This window comes from Trachemys scripta, chromosome 2 (assembly GCF_013100865.1).
Source record: "Trachemys scripta elegans isolate TJP31775 chromosome 2, CAS_Tse_1.0, whole genome shotgun sequence".
Classification (NCBI taxonomy): domain Eukaryota; kingdom Metazoa; phylum Chordata; order Testudines; family Emydidae; genus Trachemys; species Trachemys scripta.
This window is the reverse complement of record NC_048299.1, coordinates 34,663,943-34,683,915: the sequence shown is the minus strand read 5'-3', so window position 1 is coordinate 34,683,915 and position 19,973 is coordinate 34,663,943. Positions and strand designations below refer to the sequence as shown.

The following is a 19,973-nucleotide window of genomic DNA, read 5'->3' as shown; positions in this document are numbered from 1 at the left end:
TATATTGTTCTATATACTATACACTGAAATGTAAATACAATATTTATATTCCAATTGATTTATTTTAAAATTATATGGTAAAAATGAAAAAGTAAGCAATTCTTCAGTAATAGTGTGCTGTGACACTTTTCTATTTTTATGTCTGATTTTGTAAGCAAGTAGTTTTTAAGTGAGGTGGAACTTGGGGGTACACAAGACAAATCCCTACCCTACCGAAAAAATCAGGTACTGAGTCTTGAACGGGAGCTCAATTGTCTCACATTATCAAAAGTGGACGAATTTAGTCATGATACAAAACTACTCAATAAAACATTAATTTTTTTAAACACAAGTAAAAAGAATGACTTACATATCTAAAAAAGTTCCAGACAATGATCTTTACCCTGGGCTTCTTGAAATGAATTCTTCTGCAACATTTTAAAGCTATAAGTCATCAGTTTTCTCCTTGTATATAGGTAAAATCATACACCAGTTAAGCTGTGAGTCTTCCACTGTGGATCGAAGCCATGTTTTAATACTAAGTAGAGCACTGAAACTATTCTTACTTACAACATTTGTAGCTGGCATCACCACAATTATTTTTATCAACTTCACCATTTCTGAAAACAGCTAATGTTTGGCCTTGGCTGGGTGAACTGATATATTTCTCAACTGACTTCAACACTCCTTCTGCAAGATGACAGCTTATTTGAAACAGATGAAGCTGAATAATCTAGTCAATCCTGGCTGACTTCAGAACCATATCCCTGAAGCATGTCTTGATCTCACATTTCTGTCATATTTGGCTAGATTGTGAAAGCTTCAAGCTTTGAATAATTTTGTAGCCTGTTTGATTTTTGGTTGAATACTAGACAATGTAAAATCAATTACTTCAAAGCAGATGTACTTATAAAATTCCTTTGCTGAATTTGGGTAGCTGGGTTCACCTGTCCCTATTTACATTTTCTTGGTAATTTTTCTCTTCCTTGGAAGCTCAGGCATTCTGGACTTTCTCCAACTTTAAACTTTTCTGGGGGATCTGCTCCCAGAATAAATTTTGCTTTCTTCTGATCTGATGGACTGAAGTGAATTAGTCAGTCATTTTCATATAAGTCTGTCCTCCTGTTGCTGAAAAGTCCAACCCTTGCAGAGTTTTGGTCATTGCCTACCATGTTTTGGACTTTTTGTCATAGTTCAATACCAAAGAGGAAGTTAAACTTCTCTGTTTGAGCTACTGTGCCACCAATTCAAACACTTATTTCAGGATCTTTTGTTGCATCCTTCACAACCTCCCAAGTTGCACAAGGTAAGGTAGTTCTCAGAAATTGTAACCAATGCTTCTGCTCAGAGAGTTCATCTTGTTGGACAGAGGACATGGATACCTGGTGATGTACTTAACACTACATATTTAATGTCCTGAAATATAGCAACTTATTTGGGTAATTTTAAAATTAATTTAGCGATTTTGTAAACAGTTACAAGAGTATCTCTTAGGATAATACTATTTTCAATAGCATCCTGTCATGCCAAATTCAAAGCATACCCATTCCAATCAGTATATGTAATTTGTGGTTCCTCCTGTTGCCATCTGATTGTTACACCTGATACTAAGAGAGAAGGGGTCAAAAGTCCTCATGCAGAGAGGGCGTGTGTGTGTGACACGAAAAACACGTTATTCACATAAAACACATTAAAAACTACTAAAAATGTTATAAAATTGCCATATTTACACAGAAAGATATGAATGAAATAAAATGAAACCACCTTAAGCAAACATTAAACATGAATCACTAAAGCATCATCATCACGAAGTTCACTCATAATATTGTTAACACACCAAATCGACCAAAAATTAAAAGTAGGTTTATAAAAGGTGTAATCGATCTGCAGCTGGGCCACAATCTGCATGTGGAATAGCCCTAGCACATCAAAAGTCTTCTACCCTGGCCACTCAGTTCTAGAGAGATTTCAGAATGGCTAGTTTTTGCCTGACCCAGAAACAAGTTAGCCAGGAATGAAACCTGCTGAATGTGAGCACTGTATCTCGCTCCCAGAACAAACAGGAGAAAACCAGTCCCAGACTGTTGAAAAGCCACTGAAAAAACAAAAAACAAAAACAAAAAGAGGAACCAAATGGGGCAATGAAGGAAAAAATGAAACACCATGTCTGAGGCTGAACAGAAAGAGCACTGCACAGACACACCGGGGCTGATATGGTCACAAAATGATTGGTTGCTATGATGCTGTGCAGGACCCTGCAATGAAAGTCACCAGAGCACTTAGAACGAGGAGGTTTCTATAGCATCCTCCAAGCTGAGGACATAAAGTCACCCAGGGACAGAGCCATCCTCCGGGTTGTATCAGGGAGAACAGAATGGGTGGCATAATGCCATCCCTTGACACACATACCATGGAGCTGCTTCTTGATCATGGCTACAAAACAAACATTTACCAGACCCTTCCAGGACAACTATCTACCTGGGTGCACTAGAATCTCATCCACGGAAGAGAAGGCAACCAGTGAGGGGAACAGAGGGTTTCCCACTTGAAGGACAGTTCCTGCAAAATCTTTCTGCAAATGCTGAGTAGCCCGTTTAAGGAGTGCTGCCTGGAATTCAGCAAGAACCTTATCCAAAAAACCCACACAGACCGGTTTCTGGTCTCAGCAGCAAAAGCTGCTGCTGATTTCCAGCGTGACAAACAGGGAACAATCAGGTGAGGCAGCTTGGTCAATCCAGCCTGAGTAAAGGCGGAAAACAGGCTCCTGGCAGAAAGAGCTTCAGAACATAAAAATGGGTTGAAAACAGTGGCTCTTCTAAGACCGTAGGCTAAAAACTCCTGGTCAGGCTGGGCACTGCAGAGAAGTCACCACACATTAAAATGGCCATTATAGAATGGAGGCAAATCTAAACTTTGTAATCAGACAGGTGCCAACAAAAAAATGTGAAGGTCAAAGCCCATCCTCCAACACGATGGAGGACAGAGAGGGCAAGGGACTTCCAGGCCAGCAGGGAGTTAGAGTACAGCTGCAGCTGAACAGGCTGGATGCAAAAAGCCACCAACCTACTGACCAGGCCAATAAGCCCCAGCCATCCTCATCTAATAGTAAGAAGAGCAAAGCAGGGTCCAACCAGTGGTAAGCATTCAAAAAAAAAAAAAAAAAAGATTAATGTGCTGAATCTGGTCCTGGAGGCTGGAGATCCACACACAGCAGCTGGCGCTACAACACTGAGGCCACATGTCGCTAGCAATCAAAACCCATCCCTGAAAAGAATGTCCAGAAAAGAGCCAGTGCCATCTCTGCAGGCAGCCCTGCACTTTCTCTTCCAGTCCCCTCCCAGTTCCTTAACTTGTATTGTTCAGATACAAAAAAATACCCCTACCACCTTAATCCCAGAGGTGCCCCACTGTAATTGGGGAGGCACCAAGGGGAGTGCGGCACCGCAAAGGGCCCAATAAGATCTAATTATTCTTACCCTAGTTAATTCGGGTAGAGGATGCTTGTTCATATAGTTGTAAACAGACACAAAGTGCCTGCACTTCACCTTCAGACATGACAAAAACTGAGATGTCATCAGCATAGGTTGACAAACAAACTGGGAAAGCTCCTGGCTCTCCTGGCCCAGGTAGGCCAGTCAACAGCTTCTTAGGCGGTACAGAAATAGCTCCAGAATCAGGGCATATAACATGCCAGACAGAGGGCACCCCGATGTATGCCCCTGCGGATTGAACAAACATGTTCACACTGGCCTTCATGGTATAAAAGCAATCTAGCCCCTGAGATGTGGCTAGGAGTAGCTTTCAGTCAAAAGTACTGTCTAACAGTGGGTTGGGAGAATTTCCAAACATCTATTAGCCCAAAGGTCTATAGGAGACTATAGAGTTCCCTGGATGACTGAGGGTGTAGCTCCTCGTGGTTCCCATCTAAAACAAACAAAAAACAGTGCAAATGAAATCCCCTTCCAAGACAGGTCACAGTCAAACATGGCATGTGCAAGTGTTTGTAAAAAGGAGACACTGTCTTGCCCCAGTGTGGGCGCATACACAGTAAAAAGGTTAAAAACAACAGTGCCAACATGTGTATCCACCTTGAGAAGCTGGCCCTACACAATCTCCTTCACAGAGAGGATTTGTGTCTCCGTACCCTGGTAAAAGAGAACAGCTACCCCAGCAGTGACATTGGAGCCATGGCTCAAGAAAGCTTCCCTTTCCCATTCCTTCAACCAGTTCTCCTGATTTTCAGGGTCTGAGTGCGTCTCTTGTAAAAGGAACTCAGCCCATTTTTGTCTGAGAAATTCAGAGAGTTGTGCCCTTTTATGACCATCCCAGCATCCATTAATATTTGCAGAGCCAAAGTTGATCAGCACTGCAGAGACTAGAAGGAGAGAGCCAAGGAGCAGAGAGAAACAATGGAAAGCAGAAGTACATGAGAAAAAAAAAAAAGAGCCAATGGAAAGGTCCATATATTTTGAACAAGCTCTGCATGCTTCCTCAAAATACTCAGCAACTTTTTGAGATAGCAATGTTTCCTATGATCACCCAAGGTATCTCTTAAGACAAGAGTAGCTGAGTGAACAAAGTGCTGTAAGTCAGGAAAACAGGCCTTGACCTCAACTCTCTGGTTCCCTTTAGTGCTATACAAGAAGCCACTAATCTTCTGCACACTGTACCCACCCTTCCTACCTAGCTGATGAGCTGGGATATCAGTGAGGAGTCAGAGAGAGATCATCATTATCCTCTCCACCTCCTTCAGACTATGCCAGCTTAGAATAATATTGAACTGCTATGTGAATAATGAGAATGTTACAAAAGGAGAGAGATTCAGTGGAAGAAGCTGGCATATCTATTTCCCCAAGAATGATAGGAAGCACAGCTCCAGGCTGGGACCTGGTGTCATCATTGTAACATGCAGGATTGGGGGTTTGAGGGCTCACCATGCCGGGGAAGGCAGCACCTCACTGGGAGCTCCAGTCATGGATCCACCACCCACAGCAAAGCAATTCTTCTTAGGGCACACAGCTCCATTCTCAGCCACGGCCAGCAGCTCAAGGGCCTCCAAATTCCTATCCCTTTTAGAATTAGTCCAGCATAAATCTATCTTCTTGGTCTGTTCTTCACTCCCATCTCTATAAGGTGTGATTGCTTGCTCTGTAAGGAGAAGCTCCTCAACTTCCAGGGCTATCTTCCATCCAAGCATAAGTGATGGGGTCATAACAGAGGGTTTTCTCTGGGGAGTGCTGCTCTTTGGACAATGGCAGACCACATGGGCAGAGGGAATAGTCTGGCCATGCAGATGCAGGCTCGGTCTCCTGCTGGTCCCTTGGTGTCCCAGCCCCTCCCCACTATCCTGGGGTCCGATATTCTTATCAGGGAACCCAGAGCCAGTTGTACATGAATAGTAACCCCTCCGTTGACCAGGTCATAACACCATTTCAGAGGTAACAAACACTGTATAATCCACCCCATCTATATGAGCCTTTAAAAACAGGTTGAAGAGCTGTTCAGGTTATTTAGGCCTGGGGCTGGAACGACATAACATGTTTCACATTTGGATTCTTGCAGCCCAACAGAATAATCCTAACAGCAGAAACAATGAGAGAGATCAGATACTAGGGTCTCATTGTGAATGAAGGGGGGAGGGAGGGCATTGGAAAAAAAAAACTATTTTAGTAGCAGGAATAAACATGGAAAAAACTGGAACAAAAGATTCCTTGACCCAAAATCCCTCCTGTACCAAATGATTCACAAACTGCTGTTGGGTCAGGAAAATGACTGCAGATTTACTAATTCGAGAGGCAGATTTTATATTAGCACAGCCAATAGTTTTACCTACACACAGCAGACTCCACAGTATAGGAGACAGCAGGAACACACTGAACCCCATGCTTGGGGGTCAAGCCACTAAACCCCTCTGAAGTGGACCCCCATGGAGAAACACCCCCCATCCAAAGGAAAAAAGGGAGGGAACACAACACCCCTAAATCAAAGAAACAGCAAGAAATAAAAACAAACATAGTCTAACAGAAAACCAGCTAGTGCACACAGCACATACCAAACACAGTCTCACTCTCACAAACTACTACAGCCCCAAGAGAGGGAATCAGTAGTCTTTGTGGAGAAGGAGGGAAACAGCTAGCCTGGCTGCAGAAAGAGTGGGAGAAGCACAGACAGGTGAGCCTTACAAAGGCTCAGGGAATTCCCCTTCACAAGAACAGGAGACCCTGCTTGTTGAGCCACTCCCCAGACAGAGAAGAAAGGAGCCAGGGCCTGCTGCAGGACATACCTACAACCTGGCCTCAGCTACCAAGAGCCAGCTGACAAAGAGACCATCAGACAACTGTACCCCCATCTGGGCTGATTAGAACAAACTGAGTTATCAGAAGACTGTCACTGCTACAGTAATTAGATAGTGTAACACAATATTCAACAGCTATTTTTTTTTAACTCTAGCTCCCTCAAATAAAAATAGTTGTCTATGCCCCTGCTTTAAAGTCTATTTACAGTCTAATGTGTTTTATTTAGATTCATAATTGTTTCTTTGCATCTTCTGCTCAAGGATAAGAATTTATTTCTTTGGGGATAACCACCTTTGATCTTAAAACTTCAGGATGGTGAATCCACTTTTCCCAAGAGGAATAAAAACAGAGACCTGGGTCAGAACAGATTCAAGGAGTCAGCTCCTGATAGGAGACCTCTAAATGTAACAGATCCAAGTAATCTTGAATGTGGCAATCTTTATTTTCTTTGAGTTTGGAACTTTTACCCTCTCTTTTTGTGAAAAGACTTATAGATAGTGACACTGAAAATTGTGCCCATGTAGATCAGAAGCCATGAAGACAGAAGTTAGCTATGTGATTGTTTAGTTCCTATTCCATGAGCTCAATGAACAGCAGAGTCTGTGAGTGGAAGAGTCAGGGCTCTGGTTGGCCAGCCATCAGAGTACACTAGAATAGTTGTCTCTTTGTCAATGGCTGCCAATACTACTATCATTTTGGTAAATAACATGGGAGCTAAGGTCAAACAGCAAAGTAGATTAAAGGTCCTAATGACAGGATTAGAAACCTATGACAACAATTGGCTAATACATGTGGGTATTTTGCAGATCCTCTGAAGCAATGAAGTTCCCAGAGCTAACTGCCAACATTACTGACATGGAGGACTCCATTTTGAAATGTTACTTCTATATTCCTGACTTGACAAGCTTCACTTCCAAAACTTGATATAGGTTTTACCTGAACTTGTGCGAATAAGAGAAAGAACTGGAGGAGAGTTATGTAAGTGGGATAAGACAGCAGAACAATGCCATATGTAACAGTTTTAACAGATTTTGCTGCTTGTCAGTCTAACCAAAGACAGAGAATACTTAAATGGCACTCAAGCATCCTGAATGATGTATCTATCAAAAGACAGGAATGGTAGCTAGTTTCAGTGTTAGTACTATTAATGGAAAGTATGCATTCTAAAGCCTTAATTCAGCAAAACACGTAAAGCATGTGCTTAACTTTAAGCATGTGGATAATTCATTGAAGTCAAGGGAACACTCACATGCTTAAAGTTAAGCATGTGCTTAAGTGCTTTGTTGGATCAGAGCCCATGAGATCTGATTGAACAAACTGTTGACAAACTGCATACCGGACAAAATGATGCATAATGCTCCTAACTTTTATAAGAGAAGTAGTTAATTGTATTTTGCTTCTTGTCAAACTGCTGCATTGCATTTAAAATATATTATTTCCTGTTTCATAACAAACAGCAATAATTTAATTGAAGTTCTTATAAAGCTCTACTTAGTTTTTATGTCTACATTTTCAGGGCAGTGTGAATGGAATTGAAGGTACAGGATTCCTATCAGTCTGTTTTCCCGCAAAATAAAGTTACAAAGTATATTATTTTTCCTAAAAAATTTCATACTTACCATCTTCATACAAACAGCACATTTCTGTTCCAGTTGGAATTTTTACAATATTAAGATCTGTTTCTTCCATCGCTGCAGTAGACTCGGAACGTATCTGGGGCTAGTATGGAACATTTTTTCATTAAGGTTGATTAAAAGCTATTGGTTGATTAAATAACAAGAAACTTGTTAAGTTACATTTAAGGTTATTGTGTGAAATTCAAGCAAAGACATAAAACCATCTGTAAAGCCATCAAATACTATAAAAAGTGGAAACTGGAAATTCCATGAACAATTCTGACACCAGCCATGTCTCATTGTTTCTTTGTATTCCCTTGTTTGTCTAGATCAACTTGCTGTGTCTTGTTTTATACTTAGATTGTAAGCTGTTTGGAGTAGGGACCATCTTTTTGTTCTGTGTATGTACAGCACCTAGCACACTGGGGTCTCGGTCCATGACTACAGTTTCTAGGCTCTACAATAACTTTAACATGTTGCAAACAAATACTGAAATATTCTTAATGAGCAGCATTTAAATAACCATAACTCTGTCCTAGTTTTTGTGTTACCATTTTTTGGCCTGATTCAATTTCCATGGAAATAGTATTAATATTTCTTTTGATTTTTTTAGAAGGGGAATGGTCTCTTACAGACCTTTTTAACATTTGTGACAGGGTCAGGCCAGATGGCTACAGGAGAGGGCCGGAAGGCAGGTATATTAGGAACCCTGCGCAGGCAAGGTATGGATAGCAAGCCCAGGGGCATGGGGAAATTCTGAGATTGAGAGGAATACCCTGGCCCACTGCTAAGTGGAAGCACAGAACCCACTGAGGCAGAGAAGGAGATCTGTCACAATTGGTGTCAGGGGTGGGATTGTGTGACAGCGCAGCGGACTAAGCCAAAAAAAAAAATTGAAAAGGGGGATTTTCTTGTCCTCCCCACAATGGACGAAGTGGTGAGGGCACTAGTACGGGCCACAGCGACTCAGCAGGAGGCCACCTGAGCCCAGATGACAGTCCAGCAGGAATTGATGGGGTTGCAGCACTAGACCACCCAATTGCTGATGAATCAGGCTGCTCAGGACTGAGCCCTCCTGCGAGAGGTGATGGACCAGCTGAAAGCCCTGACCACCCTAGCCTGTGGGCCCAATGAGACATGAGTCCTAAAGGCCACTGGTTACCTACCAAAGATGACTGCAGAAGACAATGTGGAGGCGTACCTCCTTACCTTTTAAAGGACCGCATTGTGTAAGGCCTGGCCCCAGGACCAGTGGGCCGACATCCTCGCCTCCTTTTTGTGTGGGGAGGCCCAGAAGGCTTACCATGATATGCCTGCAGAAGTCACGTCCGACTACTCCCAATTGAAGGTGGAGATCCTGGCCCAGTTGGGGGTAATAGCAGCGGTGCAGGCCCAGAGGTATCATGAGTGGAAGTACAAACAGAGCAAGCCTCTAAGGTCCCAACTATTTGACCTCACTCACCTCGCACAGGAGTGGCTGCGACCCAAGGCCCATAGTTCCGAGGAGGTTCTGGAGATTCTGGTCATAGACTGGTACACGAGGGGACTGCCACCAGACCTTTGTGCGTGGGTGGGCCAGAATGACCCCTCCTCCTGTGATGAGGTGGTCGCACTGGTGGAGAGACGGATGATGGCCAGGGAACTTTCATGACCACCCAGGGAAGATTCTTTCTGAATCAAATGATGGGCCCCGATCCCAGGAATTTGGACGACCGAGCATCCAGGAAGGTCTAGGTGGGAGAAGAGGGGAGCTGAGGACCAGCCAGGGACCATGAAGGGATGGAGCGACCTGGGCAAAGAGGACTGTGGGCCAGTCCCCCTAGCCCAAAGGACAGGGGGTTGATTAGGACCATGTATAGATGTTATGCATGAGGAGAGTTGTGGCACATAGCAACCCAGTGTCCCAATGCTGATGAGCCCATGCAGTATAACCTGGGGACCTGGGCAGACCCGTGCATCCTAATCCACTTAGTGGGTGTTGCGCTAACACCACATAAATATAGAAGGCTGATGAGACTGAATGGGGTAGAGATCACGGCGCTTGTAGACTCCGGGAGTGCTATCCCCCTCATCACAGGGAAACTAGTGAAATGCAGTCAACTGATGCAGGCCAAACATACAGGGGTAACATGCACCCATGGCAGGGCTGGCTCCAGGTACCAGCCCAGCAAGCAGGTGCCTGAGGCAGCCAAGGGGAAGGGGCGGCACATCTGGCTCTTCGGCGGCAATTCGGTGGCGGGTCCCTCAGTCCCTCTCAGAGAGAAGGACCTGCTGCCGAAGTGCCGCCAAAGAAGAAAGTGGCGCAGTGGAGCTGCCGCTGATTGCGATTGTGGCTTCCCCCCGCCGTTTGGGCCGGCAAAAACCCTAGAGCCAGCCCTGGTCCATGGGGCGGTTAGTTATTATCCCACCATCCCAGTAAAGATTGAGATCCAGGGGAACATTACTGGGGTAACAGCAGGGGTGGTCCCTAAACTCCCATACCCCGTACTCATAGGGAGAGATTTCCCAGGGTTTGGAAGCTTGCTCCCACCAGAGGGGTTGGAGGAAGGAGAGGATCCCAAAATTAATGAGTCATACACAGCAGAATGCCACCCTCTGATTTTCTCTGAGATATCTAAGGTCTGTTCCCAGGAGGGTCATGAAGACCAAGTGGGAAAGGAGGGGAGCTAAGGCCTTGGGAACCCGGATCCTGACCTGGGGCCAGGTTAGTCCTGAGAAAGAGAATTTTGGACGGGACTAGGCGGAAGACCTGAGATATGATAACATCAGGAAGGAGGTGGCTGAGATAGATGGGGTATCCATAGATGAAAACGCTAGGGGACCAGGACCCTACTTCATGATCAAGAAGGATCTCCTGTACCGGATCATACAGATGTAGGGGCAGGAAGTACAGCAGCTCCTGGTGTCACGAAAGCATCTGAGAGTGGTGTTAATCCTTGCCCACAGTCACCTTTTTGGAGGGCACCTAGGGGCAGAGAAGACCCTGGAATGAATCCTATGAAGGTTCTTCTGGCCAGAAATATGCGAAGAAGTTCGGCAGTATTGCGCCTCCTGCCCCGAATGTCAGCAACACAGTCCCCATCCCCACTTGAGGGCACCTTTAGTGCCTCTGCTGATCATAAAGGTCCCGTTTGAGCGGACAGCCATGGACTTAGTGGGCCCCCTGGAAAAGACGACCCAAGGCCACCAGCATGTGCTTGTCGTCCTGGATTATGCCACCCGGTACCCAGAAGCCATTCCCCTGCGGAACACGGCCTCCAAGTCAATAGCCAAGGAGCTAGTGGAGATCTTTGCCCGTGTAGGGCTACCAAAGGAGATACTGACTGACCAAGGGACCTCTTTTATGTCAAAACTGATGAAGGACCTATGTGCTCTATTCCATGTACAGGTCTTGCGGACTTCTGTCTACCACCCACACACTGATGGTCTTGTGGAAAGATTCAACAGGACCGTCAAGGCCACGATAAATCAGGACGAGAAAGACTGGAACACACTATTGCCTTATCTCATGTTCGCCATCCGGGAGGTTCCTCAGGCTTCCACTGGGTTTTACCCCTTCAAGCTATTATATGGGCACCATCCCCGTGGCATATTAGACATAGCCAGGAAGATCTGGGAGGAAGAACCCAACATGGGGAGAAACATAATTGAGCACGTGCATCATATGGGAGCACTTGGAGAAAGCGCAGAAGGCCCAACGAGACCACTATAACCACCAAGCAAAAGTTTGATGGTTCCAACCTGGAGACTGGGTGATGGTATTGGTACCCATGGCAGAGAGTAAGCTCTTGGCCCAGTGGCAAGGGCCCTACGAAGTGGTCAAACCTGTGGAAGAGGTGAACTACAAGGTGTGACAGCTGGGATGCCTAAAACAAGAGCAGGTCTACCATGTCGACCTCCTGAAATTTTGGCATGCCTGAGAGGCATGCGTAGTCACCCAAGACAACCTGCCCCAGGAAAGCAGCCAGCCCGAGCAGGTGAGGATATCCCATGACTTGATGCCGGATCAAAAGACTGATGGTCAACTGGAACCAGGATGTGTTCTCAACGAGACTGGGCCAGATGACCAAGGCATATCACCACATCCCCACAAACCCCGGGCCAAGGTGATGATAAAGCCCTATGGGCCCCAGCAGCCAAAAGGGAGGATTGTCAAGGCCAAAGTGAAGAGAATGTTGACATTAGGAGTCATCAGGGAATCCCAGTCAGTGGTCCAGACTGATCGTGCTGGTGCCCAAACTCGATGGCACCACAAAGTTCTGCAACGACTTTTGCCGGCTGAAAGAGGTATCCCAGTTTGATGCATACTCTGTACCCTGCATAGACGAGTTAGCTGACCGACTGGGCAATGCCTGGTTCCTGACCACCCTGGATTTGACAAAGGGTATTGACAGATTCCCCTAGCCAAAGAAGCAAAAGAAAAGACTGCTTTTTCTAACCCAGAGTGGCTGTTTCAGTATACTGTTCTCCCCTTCAGACTCCATGGGGCTCCAGCCACCTTCCAGCGTCTCATGGACAAGCTGTTGCGCCCCCATGCCAGTTATGCTGCCGCATACTTGGACTACGTGATTATCCATACCCCAGACTGGGAGACCCACCAGAAAAAGGTAGAAATAGTGCTGAATACCCTAAGGCATACCAGCCTCACAGCCAATCCTGCCAAGTGTGCCACAGGACTAGCGGAGGCTAAATATCTAGGGTACATTGTAGGGAGAGGCGTGGTAAAGCCCCAACTAAATAAGCTGGAAGCGATCCAAAAATTGGCCCCAGCCAAACCAGAAAAAACAAGTCAGAGCATTCCTAGGCATAGTGGGGTACTACCGGCGATTTATCCCCCACTTCATCACCAGGGCAAGTCCCCTGACAGACCTGGTAAAGGCCCAGGGACCTGACATGATGCGATGGACCGAAGCGGCAGAGGGGGCATTCACAGACGGATGGAAAGCCCTCTGCAGCAATTCTGTGCTCATAGCCCTGGACTTTACTAAAGAATTCATTTTACAGATGGATGCATATGAAGTGGAGTTGAGGGCTGTCCCGTCACAGATGGTCAGAGAAGACGAACACCCAATCCTTTATCTTAGCAGAAAACTCCTTCTGAGGGAAGAGAAATATGCAGCAGTAGGGAGGGAGTGCCTCGCCATTAAGTGGGCCATGGAAACGCTACGATATTACCTGCTAGGTTGGTGATTTGTCCTCGTGACCAACAATGCCCCCCTCCAGTGGATGCAACGGAATAAAGAGAAGAATGCCAGGGTGATCAGATGGTTCTTGTCCCTCCAACCGTTCCACTTCCGCATAAAACACAGAGTCGGAAGCCGCCATGGTGATGCGGATGGCCTGTCCCGGGTACACTGTCTAGTGACCCAAGTTGCCTAACCCCATGGTTGAGCAGGGGGGAGGGGTATGTGACAAGGGCAGGCCAGATGGCTACAGGAGAGTGCTGGAAGGCAGGTATACTAGCCCCCAGATGAGCACTTCCTTTTTCCCTTGGTAACTGAACAGAGGTTGCTCTAGGTTAATTAGGACACCTGGGGCCAATCAAGGGCCTGCCAGAACCTGTTAAAAGCCTCCCCTCCAGCCAGATAGGGGCATGCGATAGGAGTTGTGGGCGGAAAGCACACTACTGGAGAGCTGGGCAGTGCAGATGCTGACAAGCACCAGGAGGGAAAACCTCACAGGTACAGAGGCAAAGGGCAGGTGAAATCCTACCCAATAGGGTGAACAGCCCTTCTGGGCCCTGGAGGTCTGAGGGAAGAGACTTCACTGGAGGGGAGAGACTGAACTGGGTGTTTGCTGCCACCACACTGGGAGGGGCTACCAGAGACTAAGAGTCTCTCCTCCCCCTCCCCCGTCAGGGAGGCCGGGAGGAACCCTGCTCAGGCAAGGTATGGATGGCAAGCCCAGGGGTGTGGGAAAATTCTAAGATAGAGAGGAATATCCCGCCCACCGCTAAGTGGAAGTGCAGGACCCACTGAGGCAGAGAAGGAGTTCTGTCACACATTGTAAATAAAAATTTGAGTATTTTGTGTATATTCTTCTATAGTAACAAGTGTGGTGGTTTACTATCAGATGAACAGGGTTTTTTTTTTTTTTTTTTTTTTAAGGTAATAGGGAAAGTTTTATTCTCTGGTTTAAGGATTATATTTAGTCTATTCTGTACCTTACTCTCTAAGTACAGTTGTGTAATTAGGGGTATAGTGAACTATTTTTCTCAGTAAGAAAAGATTGCTATTTGACATACTTATATACTAAGTCATTGAATACCTAGTAAGTCATTTAATACCTATTTAAGATACAGTACCTACACACTGTTATTTAAATTTTAATATACAGTTCTGAGAGAGAGCTACATGATAAAGGGATACGGTTCCTTAAGAGTTTGTTGCTGTTGCTCATGTCTTGTTAAAAGGGTAGAGCTAAGGTTGTTTAGATGCCTGCCATTGAGAATCATTCTTTTTAAATTTTTTGTCTGTATTAACTGAATATTAAGATGGAGCACTAGAACTGTTTTTGTAACCTTTATATGTCTTTTCTTGAATTACACATAGCAATCTTAACAGTAAATTATTTGTTATTTCATTTTCTAATTTTTACAAAGGACTTATACATTTTATTGTTAAATGTTATTTAGTGCAATGTTGACCTTAGATATTCTATAGATCTTCTATCATAAACCATTATTCAATATAGACCATTTGTTTAAGTTCTGAAAAAGTAAAAGTTAATATAAATTACAATATTCACAACTACATGTCAAAATGTACACATGTATAGTGAATTTTCAGATATCTGCAATAAACCAATGTCAGATACAAGTGGTCAAAAGAATCACTAGAACAATGTTTTCATTGTGAAAATCACAGATTTTTTTGACTCCTTGCTATATAAAAATTTTGCTTTTCAAAATTGTCAGAAAATTCTACTATACACTTGTATTATTCACAGAAAAATTGTAAAGTTAAATTTAATTAAAAAAACAGTTACATACCAATGGTGAAAAAGGGAAATATAAACCACCCCTTCGTTCATTTATTTGTCTTGCACCAGTTTCAATATAGAGAGGAACAGCATACTGTAAAACACCAAAAACATACTAAGCATATTTCAAGAAAACATAATTTAAGACCATATATGCTCACAAACAACTAAGCTTCAATAATAAAATACTGAAATAGCATGTAATGTTTTGTTCATCTGACTAAATGGGGAGGTTGCATACAATAATGACACACAAAAGACAGTTCAAATATAGCTAAAGTAAAAAACATCTCTTTTACATGTAGAATTGAATATGTTCACAGCTGGACTTTATATGTGACCTTACGCAATAAACAATATGTATCAGTGCAAAAACCCAATGTATGTGCAACTATTATAATTTAATTTTTAATTGCATCAATGTCAAGAAGTTGAACATTTAGTTTTTACTAGGGCTGTCAATTAATTGCAGTTAACTCACACGATTAACTAAAAAAATTAATTGCGATTAAAAAAAATTAATCACACTGTTAAACATGGGATTTTTGTAGCTGGTATTGCAAGGTATTTACGTGCCAGATATGCTAAATATTCGTATGCCCCTTCATTCTTTGGCCACCATTCCAGAGGACATGCTTCCATGCTGATGATGCTCATTAAAAAAATAATGCATTAATTAAATTTGTGACTGAACTCATTGGGGGAGAATTGTATGCCTCCTGTTCTGGTTTATCCACATTCTGCCATATATTTCATGTTATAGCAGTCTTGGATGATGACCCAGCACATGTTGTTCATTTTAAGAACACTTTCACTGCAGTTTTGACAAAATGTAAAGAAGGTACCAATGTGAGATTTCTAAAGATAGATACAGTACTCGACCCAAAGTTTAAGAATCTGAAGTGCCTTCCAAAATTTGAGAGGGACAAGGTGTGGACCATGCTTTCAGATATCTTATAAGAGCAACACTCTGATGTGGAAACTACAGAACCCAAACCACCAAAAAAGAAAATCAACCTTCTGCTGGTGGCATCTGACTCAGATGATGAAAATGAACATTCATTGGTCTGCACTGTTTTGGATCGTTATCAAGCAGAACCAATCATTGACATGGATGCATGTCCTCTGGAAGGGTGGTTGAAGCATGAAGGGACATATGAATCTTTAGCACATCTGGCACATAAATATCTTGCGATGCCGGTGCCATGTGAACGCTTGTTCTCACTTTCAGGTTACATAAAAAAGAAGCAGGTGGCATTGTCTCCTGCAAATGTAAACAAACTTGTTTGTCTGAGTAATTGGCTGAACATGAAGTAGGACTGAGTGGACTTGTAGACTCTAAAGTTTTACATTATTTAATTTTTGAATGCAGTTTTTTTGTACATAATTCTACATTTGTAAGTTCAACTTTCATGATAAAGAGATTGCACTACAGTACTTGTAATGGGGGAATTGAAAAATACCATTTCTTTTGTTTTTTTACAGTGCAAATATTTGTAGTCAAAAATAAATCTAAAGTACATTTTGTATTCTGTGCTGTAACTGAAATCGATAGATTTGAAAAAATCCAAAAATATTTAAATAAATGGTATTCTATTATTGTTTAACAGTGCGATTATTCACAATTAATTTTTGTAATCGCTTGATGGCTCTATTTTCACAGCAACTTTAACTCATCTACTCTGCATATTCGCATTAAGGTTCTGATTCAGCAAAGCACTTAATCTTGTAATTCCATCCCCACTCTGGAAAGCATTTTATAACTATAATGGAAAGTGGCTAGGGGTGGGTAGGAGACAGACAAGCTAATTGGTGGCAACTTCTGGTGGCCAGTGCAGGTACTCGCTCTACAGGCGGTTTGGTTCCCTGATAAAAGAGATTTGGAAGTGGATTTAGGAAAAGGCATCACCTGAAGAAGCTGGGGAATGGGGTCGGGGCTTCTAATGTCTGATACAACAAGGGGACAACCTCCTTTACCCAGCACCTTAGCCTTCATATGAGTTAAGGCCAGTGGGGTCCCAGCAATGGGGTGGGAGCAGGTGTGGAGGGTTGGGGGCTGATGGCAGTCTTCAAACAGGTGGAAATCATTAAGGAAAGAATGATGAACTTCACTGTATGACCTATTGCCAGAGAGTTCCCAGATGAATTACATAATTACAGTTGTGGCCTAATTATCCAATCCCTTGCACCTTGTCTTTCTCCCTGCACATCCAGGACAATGTATGTATGCATTAAGGTTCTGATTCAGCAAAGCAATTAACAATGTGAATAATTCCATCTGTATTCTGCAAAGCACTTAAGCACGTGTTTAAATTTAAGCATGTGAGTAGTTCCACTAATGGAAATTCTCCCTTGCATGTACAGATATGTAACAGCTATCTCATTGCCTGACTGACCTCACCAGGGTTGATTTTACTACCTTTATGTTTGAACTATAATTTAGAGGAATATATTGACATTTTCTGGTTTTATCCATTTCCTTTGAGTTGATAGTGACTGTAGAAGTACTTCCCCATCCGTTAGGATGGACATTTGTAGTTAAAATGAGTCTGGCTCCAACAGAGGCATTCCTTGATATATTCATCAACTGAAGGATTTTCAAACTTATAGTGCCAAGTACTGTTGTTTGAGTGTTAAGACTACTAGTTCTATTGGGAAAGTCCAGTGGAGATGAGAGCTATGGCTGATTACAGATCTGACCAAGCTGAAGAACCAGATCATCAAACCCATCCCTTTTACACTGCCAGAGCAGCACAAATTGGGTAGAGCACACACAACTCTATATGAATGAAATAAATGTTTTCCCCTTTGTATAAGTTCAGTTGCCAAGCAGTAAGTGAGTCTGACCCAAGTAAGGGACAGCATGTAGTTGCACTGCCTCAGGAGCAGATTAGGGAATGAATTGTGACTCAAAGAGTCACAATTCAATCCCTCATTCCAGAGAGGAAGCAATTTGTGCCAACTCTTTCCCTGATGCAGATTATTATTTCCTCTTTGAGACAGCTCAGCTCAACTGTGTTGGCTAATGTTTTGGGGAGGAGGGAGAGCCAGAGACAAAACTCGTCTAATTCCCCACTGCTGCCCACTGACTACCCACCTACATGTATGGGAGAGAAATTAGTGGCCCTTTGGAATCACAATGTGACCCACAATGGGAATAGCCCACACATGGGAATAACAATCTTACAGACCCTTACTCCCCAATGGTGGGGTCTGGAATCAAGCTGGAATCTTGCTTTCAGTCTCCAGATCAACTCTGAATATTTTATAATGATATTGCTTGTAGTACATAAGCCATTGTGATGATTTGGCATACCTTGTACCCCAGCAAAGGTGATCTCATTTTCATCCACAACATGCACATACAAATTAGGTACACAGAACTGTGTGCACGCAATAAAACCATATTTGAAAATCTGCTTCAATCATTAGAACATAAGAATGACTATATTGTGTCAGACCAATGGTCCATCTAGCCCAGTATCCTGTCTTCTGACAGTGGATGGTACCTGATGAGTCAGAGGGAATGACCAGGACAGGGCAATAATGAAATGATCCATCCCATCGTCCAGTCCCATCTTCTGGCAGTCAGACATTTAAGGACACCCAGAGCATAGGACTGCATCCCTGACCATCACAACTTCACCTGGCAATGAGTTGTGTGTTGTGTAAAGAAGTACTTCCTTATGCTTGTTTTAGACCTGCTGCCTATTAATTTCATTGGCTGACCAGTAGTTCTTGTGTTATGTGAAGGCGTAAATAACAATTTCTTATTCACTTTCTCACACCATTCATGATTTTATAGACATTTATCATATTCCCCTTACTCATCTCTTTTCTATGCTAATAGTCCCAGTCTTCTTAATCTTTCTCCATATGGATGCTGTTCCTTACCCCTAATCATTATTGTTGCCGTTCTCTGTTTTTGTTTCCTGTTCTAAGATATTGTTTTTGAGATGGGGCAACCAGAACTGCATGCAGTATTCAAGGCATGGGCGTACCATGGATTTATATAGTGGCATTATGATATTTTCTGGCTTATCTATTCCTTTCCTAATGGTTCCTAACATTTCGTTAGTTTTTTTAATTGCCACTATACTCTGAGCAGATGTTTTCAGAGATTATCCATGATGACTTCAAGATCTCTATCTTGAGTGGTAACAGCTAATTTAGACCCCATTCTTTTGTATGAATAGTTCAAATTATTTTTTGCACTATGCATTACTTTGCATTTATCAACAATGAATTTCATTTGTCATTTTGTTGCCCAGTCACCCAGTTTTGTGAAATCCCTTTGTAACTCTTCGCAGTCTGCTTTGGACTTAACTATCTTGAGTAATTTTGTATCATCTGCAAACATTGCCACTTCACTCTTTACCCCTTTTTCCAGATCATTTATGAATATGTTGAACAGCACTGGTCCCAGTACAGATCCTTGAAGGACCTTGCTATTTACCTCCATCCATTCTGAAAACTGACCATTCATTCCTACTCTTTGTTTCATGTCTTTTCAGCAGTTATTGATCCACGAGAGGACCTTCCCTCTTATCCCATTACTGCTTAGTTTGCTTAAGAGCCTTTAGTGAGGGAACTTGTCAAAGGCTTTTTGAAAGTCTAAGTATACTATATTGACTATCAGAGGGGTAGCCGTGTTAGTCTGAATCTGTAAAAAGCAACAGAGGGTCCTGTGGCACCTTTGAGACTAACAGAAGTATTGGGAGCATAAGCTTTCGTGGGTAAGAACCTCACTTCTTCAGATGCAAGTCTGAAGTGAGGTTCTTACCCACGAAAGCTTATGCTCCCAGTACTTCTGTTAGTCTCAAAGGTGCCACAGGACCCTCTGTTGCTTTTTACAGATTCAGACTAACACGGCTCCCCCTCTGATACTATGTCATTGCAAGTGCCTTGTTTCCAGCATGAAGCTCATTACAGACAAAAGAAGCACTACAACTGCTCTCAGTTTCTCCCTTGTAGAGACATCAGCTCAGAATTCAGAGATTCCAAGGCTAGAAGGGACCACTGTGATCAAGCCTGACCTCCCTTATAACACATGCCATAGAACTCCCCTGAATTAATTCCTGCTTTAAGTCCAATATCTATC

General features: G+C 43.3%; 1 protein-coding gene across 4 annotated transcripts in view; it reads right to left on the bottom strand.

Annotated features, from left to right (window-relative positions):
- C2H10orf67 (chromosome 2 C10orf67 homolog) overlaps nucleotides 1-19,973 on the bottom strand; it is a 121,292-nt gene that overhangs the window by 11,298 nt on the left and 90,021 nt on the right. Inside the window, exons 12-14 of one of the 4 annotated variants that reach the window (XM_034760267.1) lie at nucleotides 14,883-14,966; nucleotides 7,895-7,994; nucleotides 154-491 (exon numbers count right to left, since the gene is read on the bottom strand). In XM_034760267.1, coding sequence (XP_034616158.1) covers nucleotides 424-491; nucleotides 7,895-7,994; nucleotides 14,883-14,966 — 252 coding nt within the window. In that variant the 3' untranslated portion in view covers nucleotides 154-423. Of the gene's footprint in view, nucleotides 1-153; nucleotides 492-7,894; nucleotides 7,995-14,882; nucleotides 14,967-19,973 lie in introns of those variants that run through there. The other 3 variants (XM_034760264.1, XM_034760266.1, XM_034760265.1) reach the window with 3 other exon arrangements.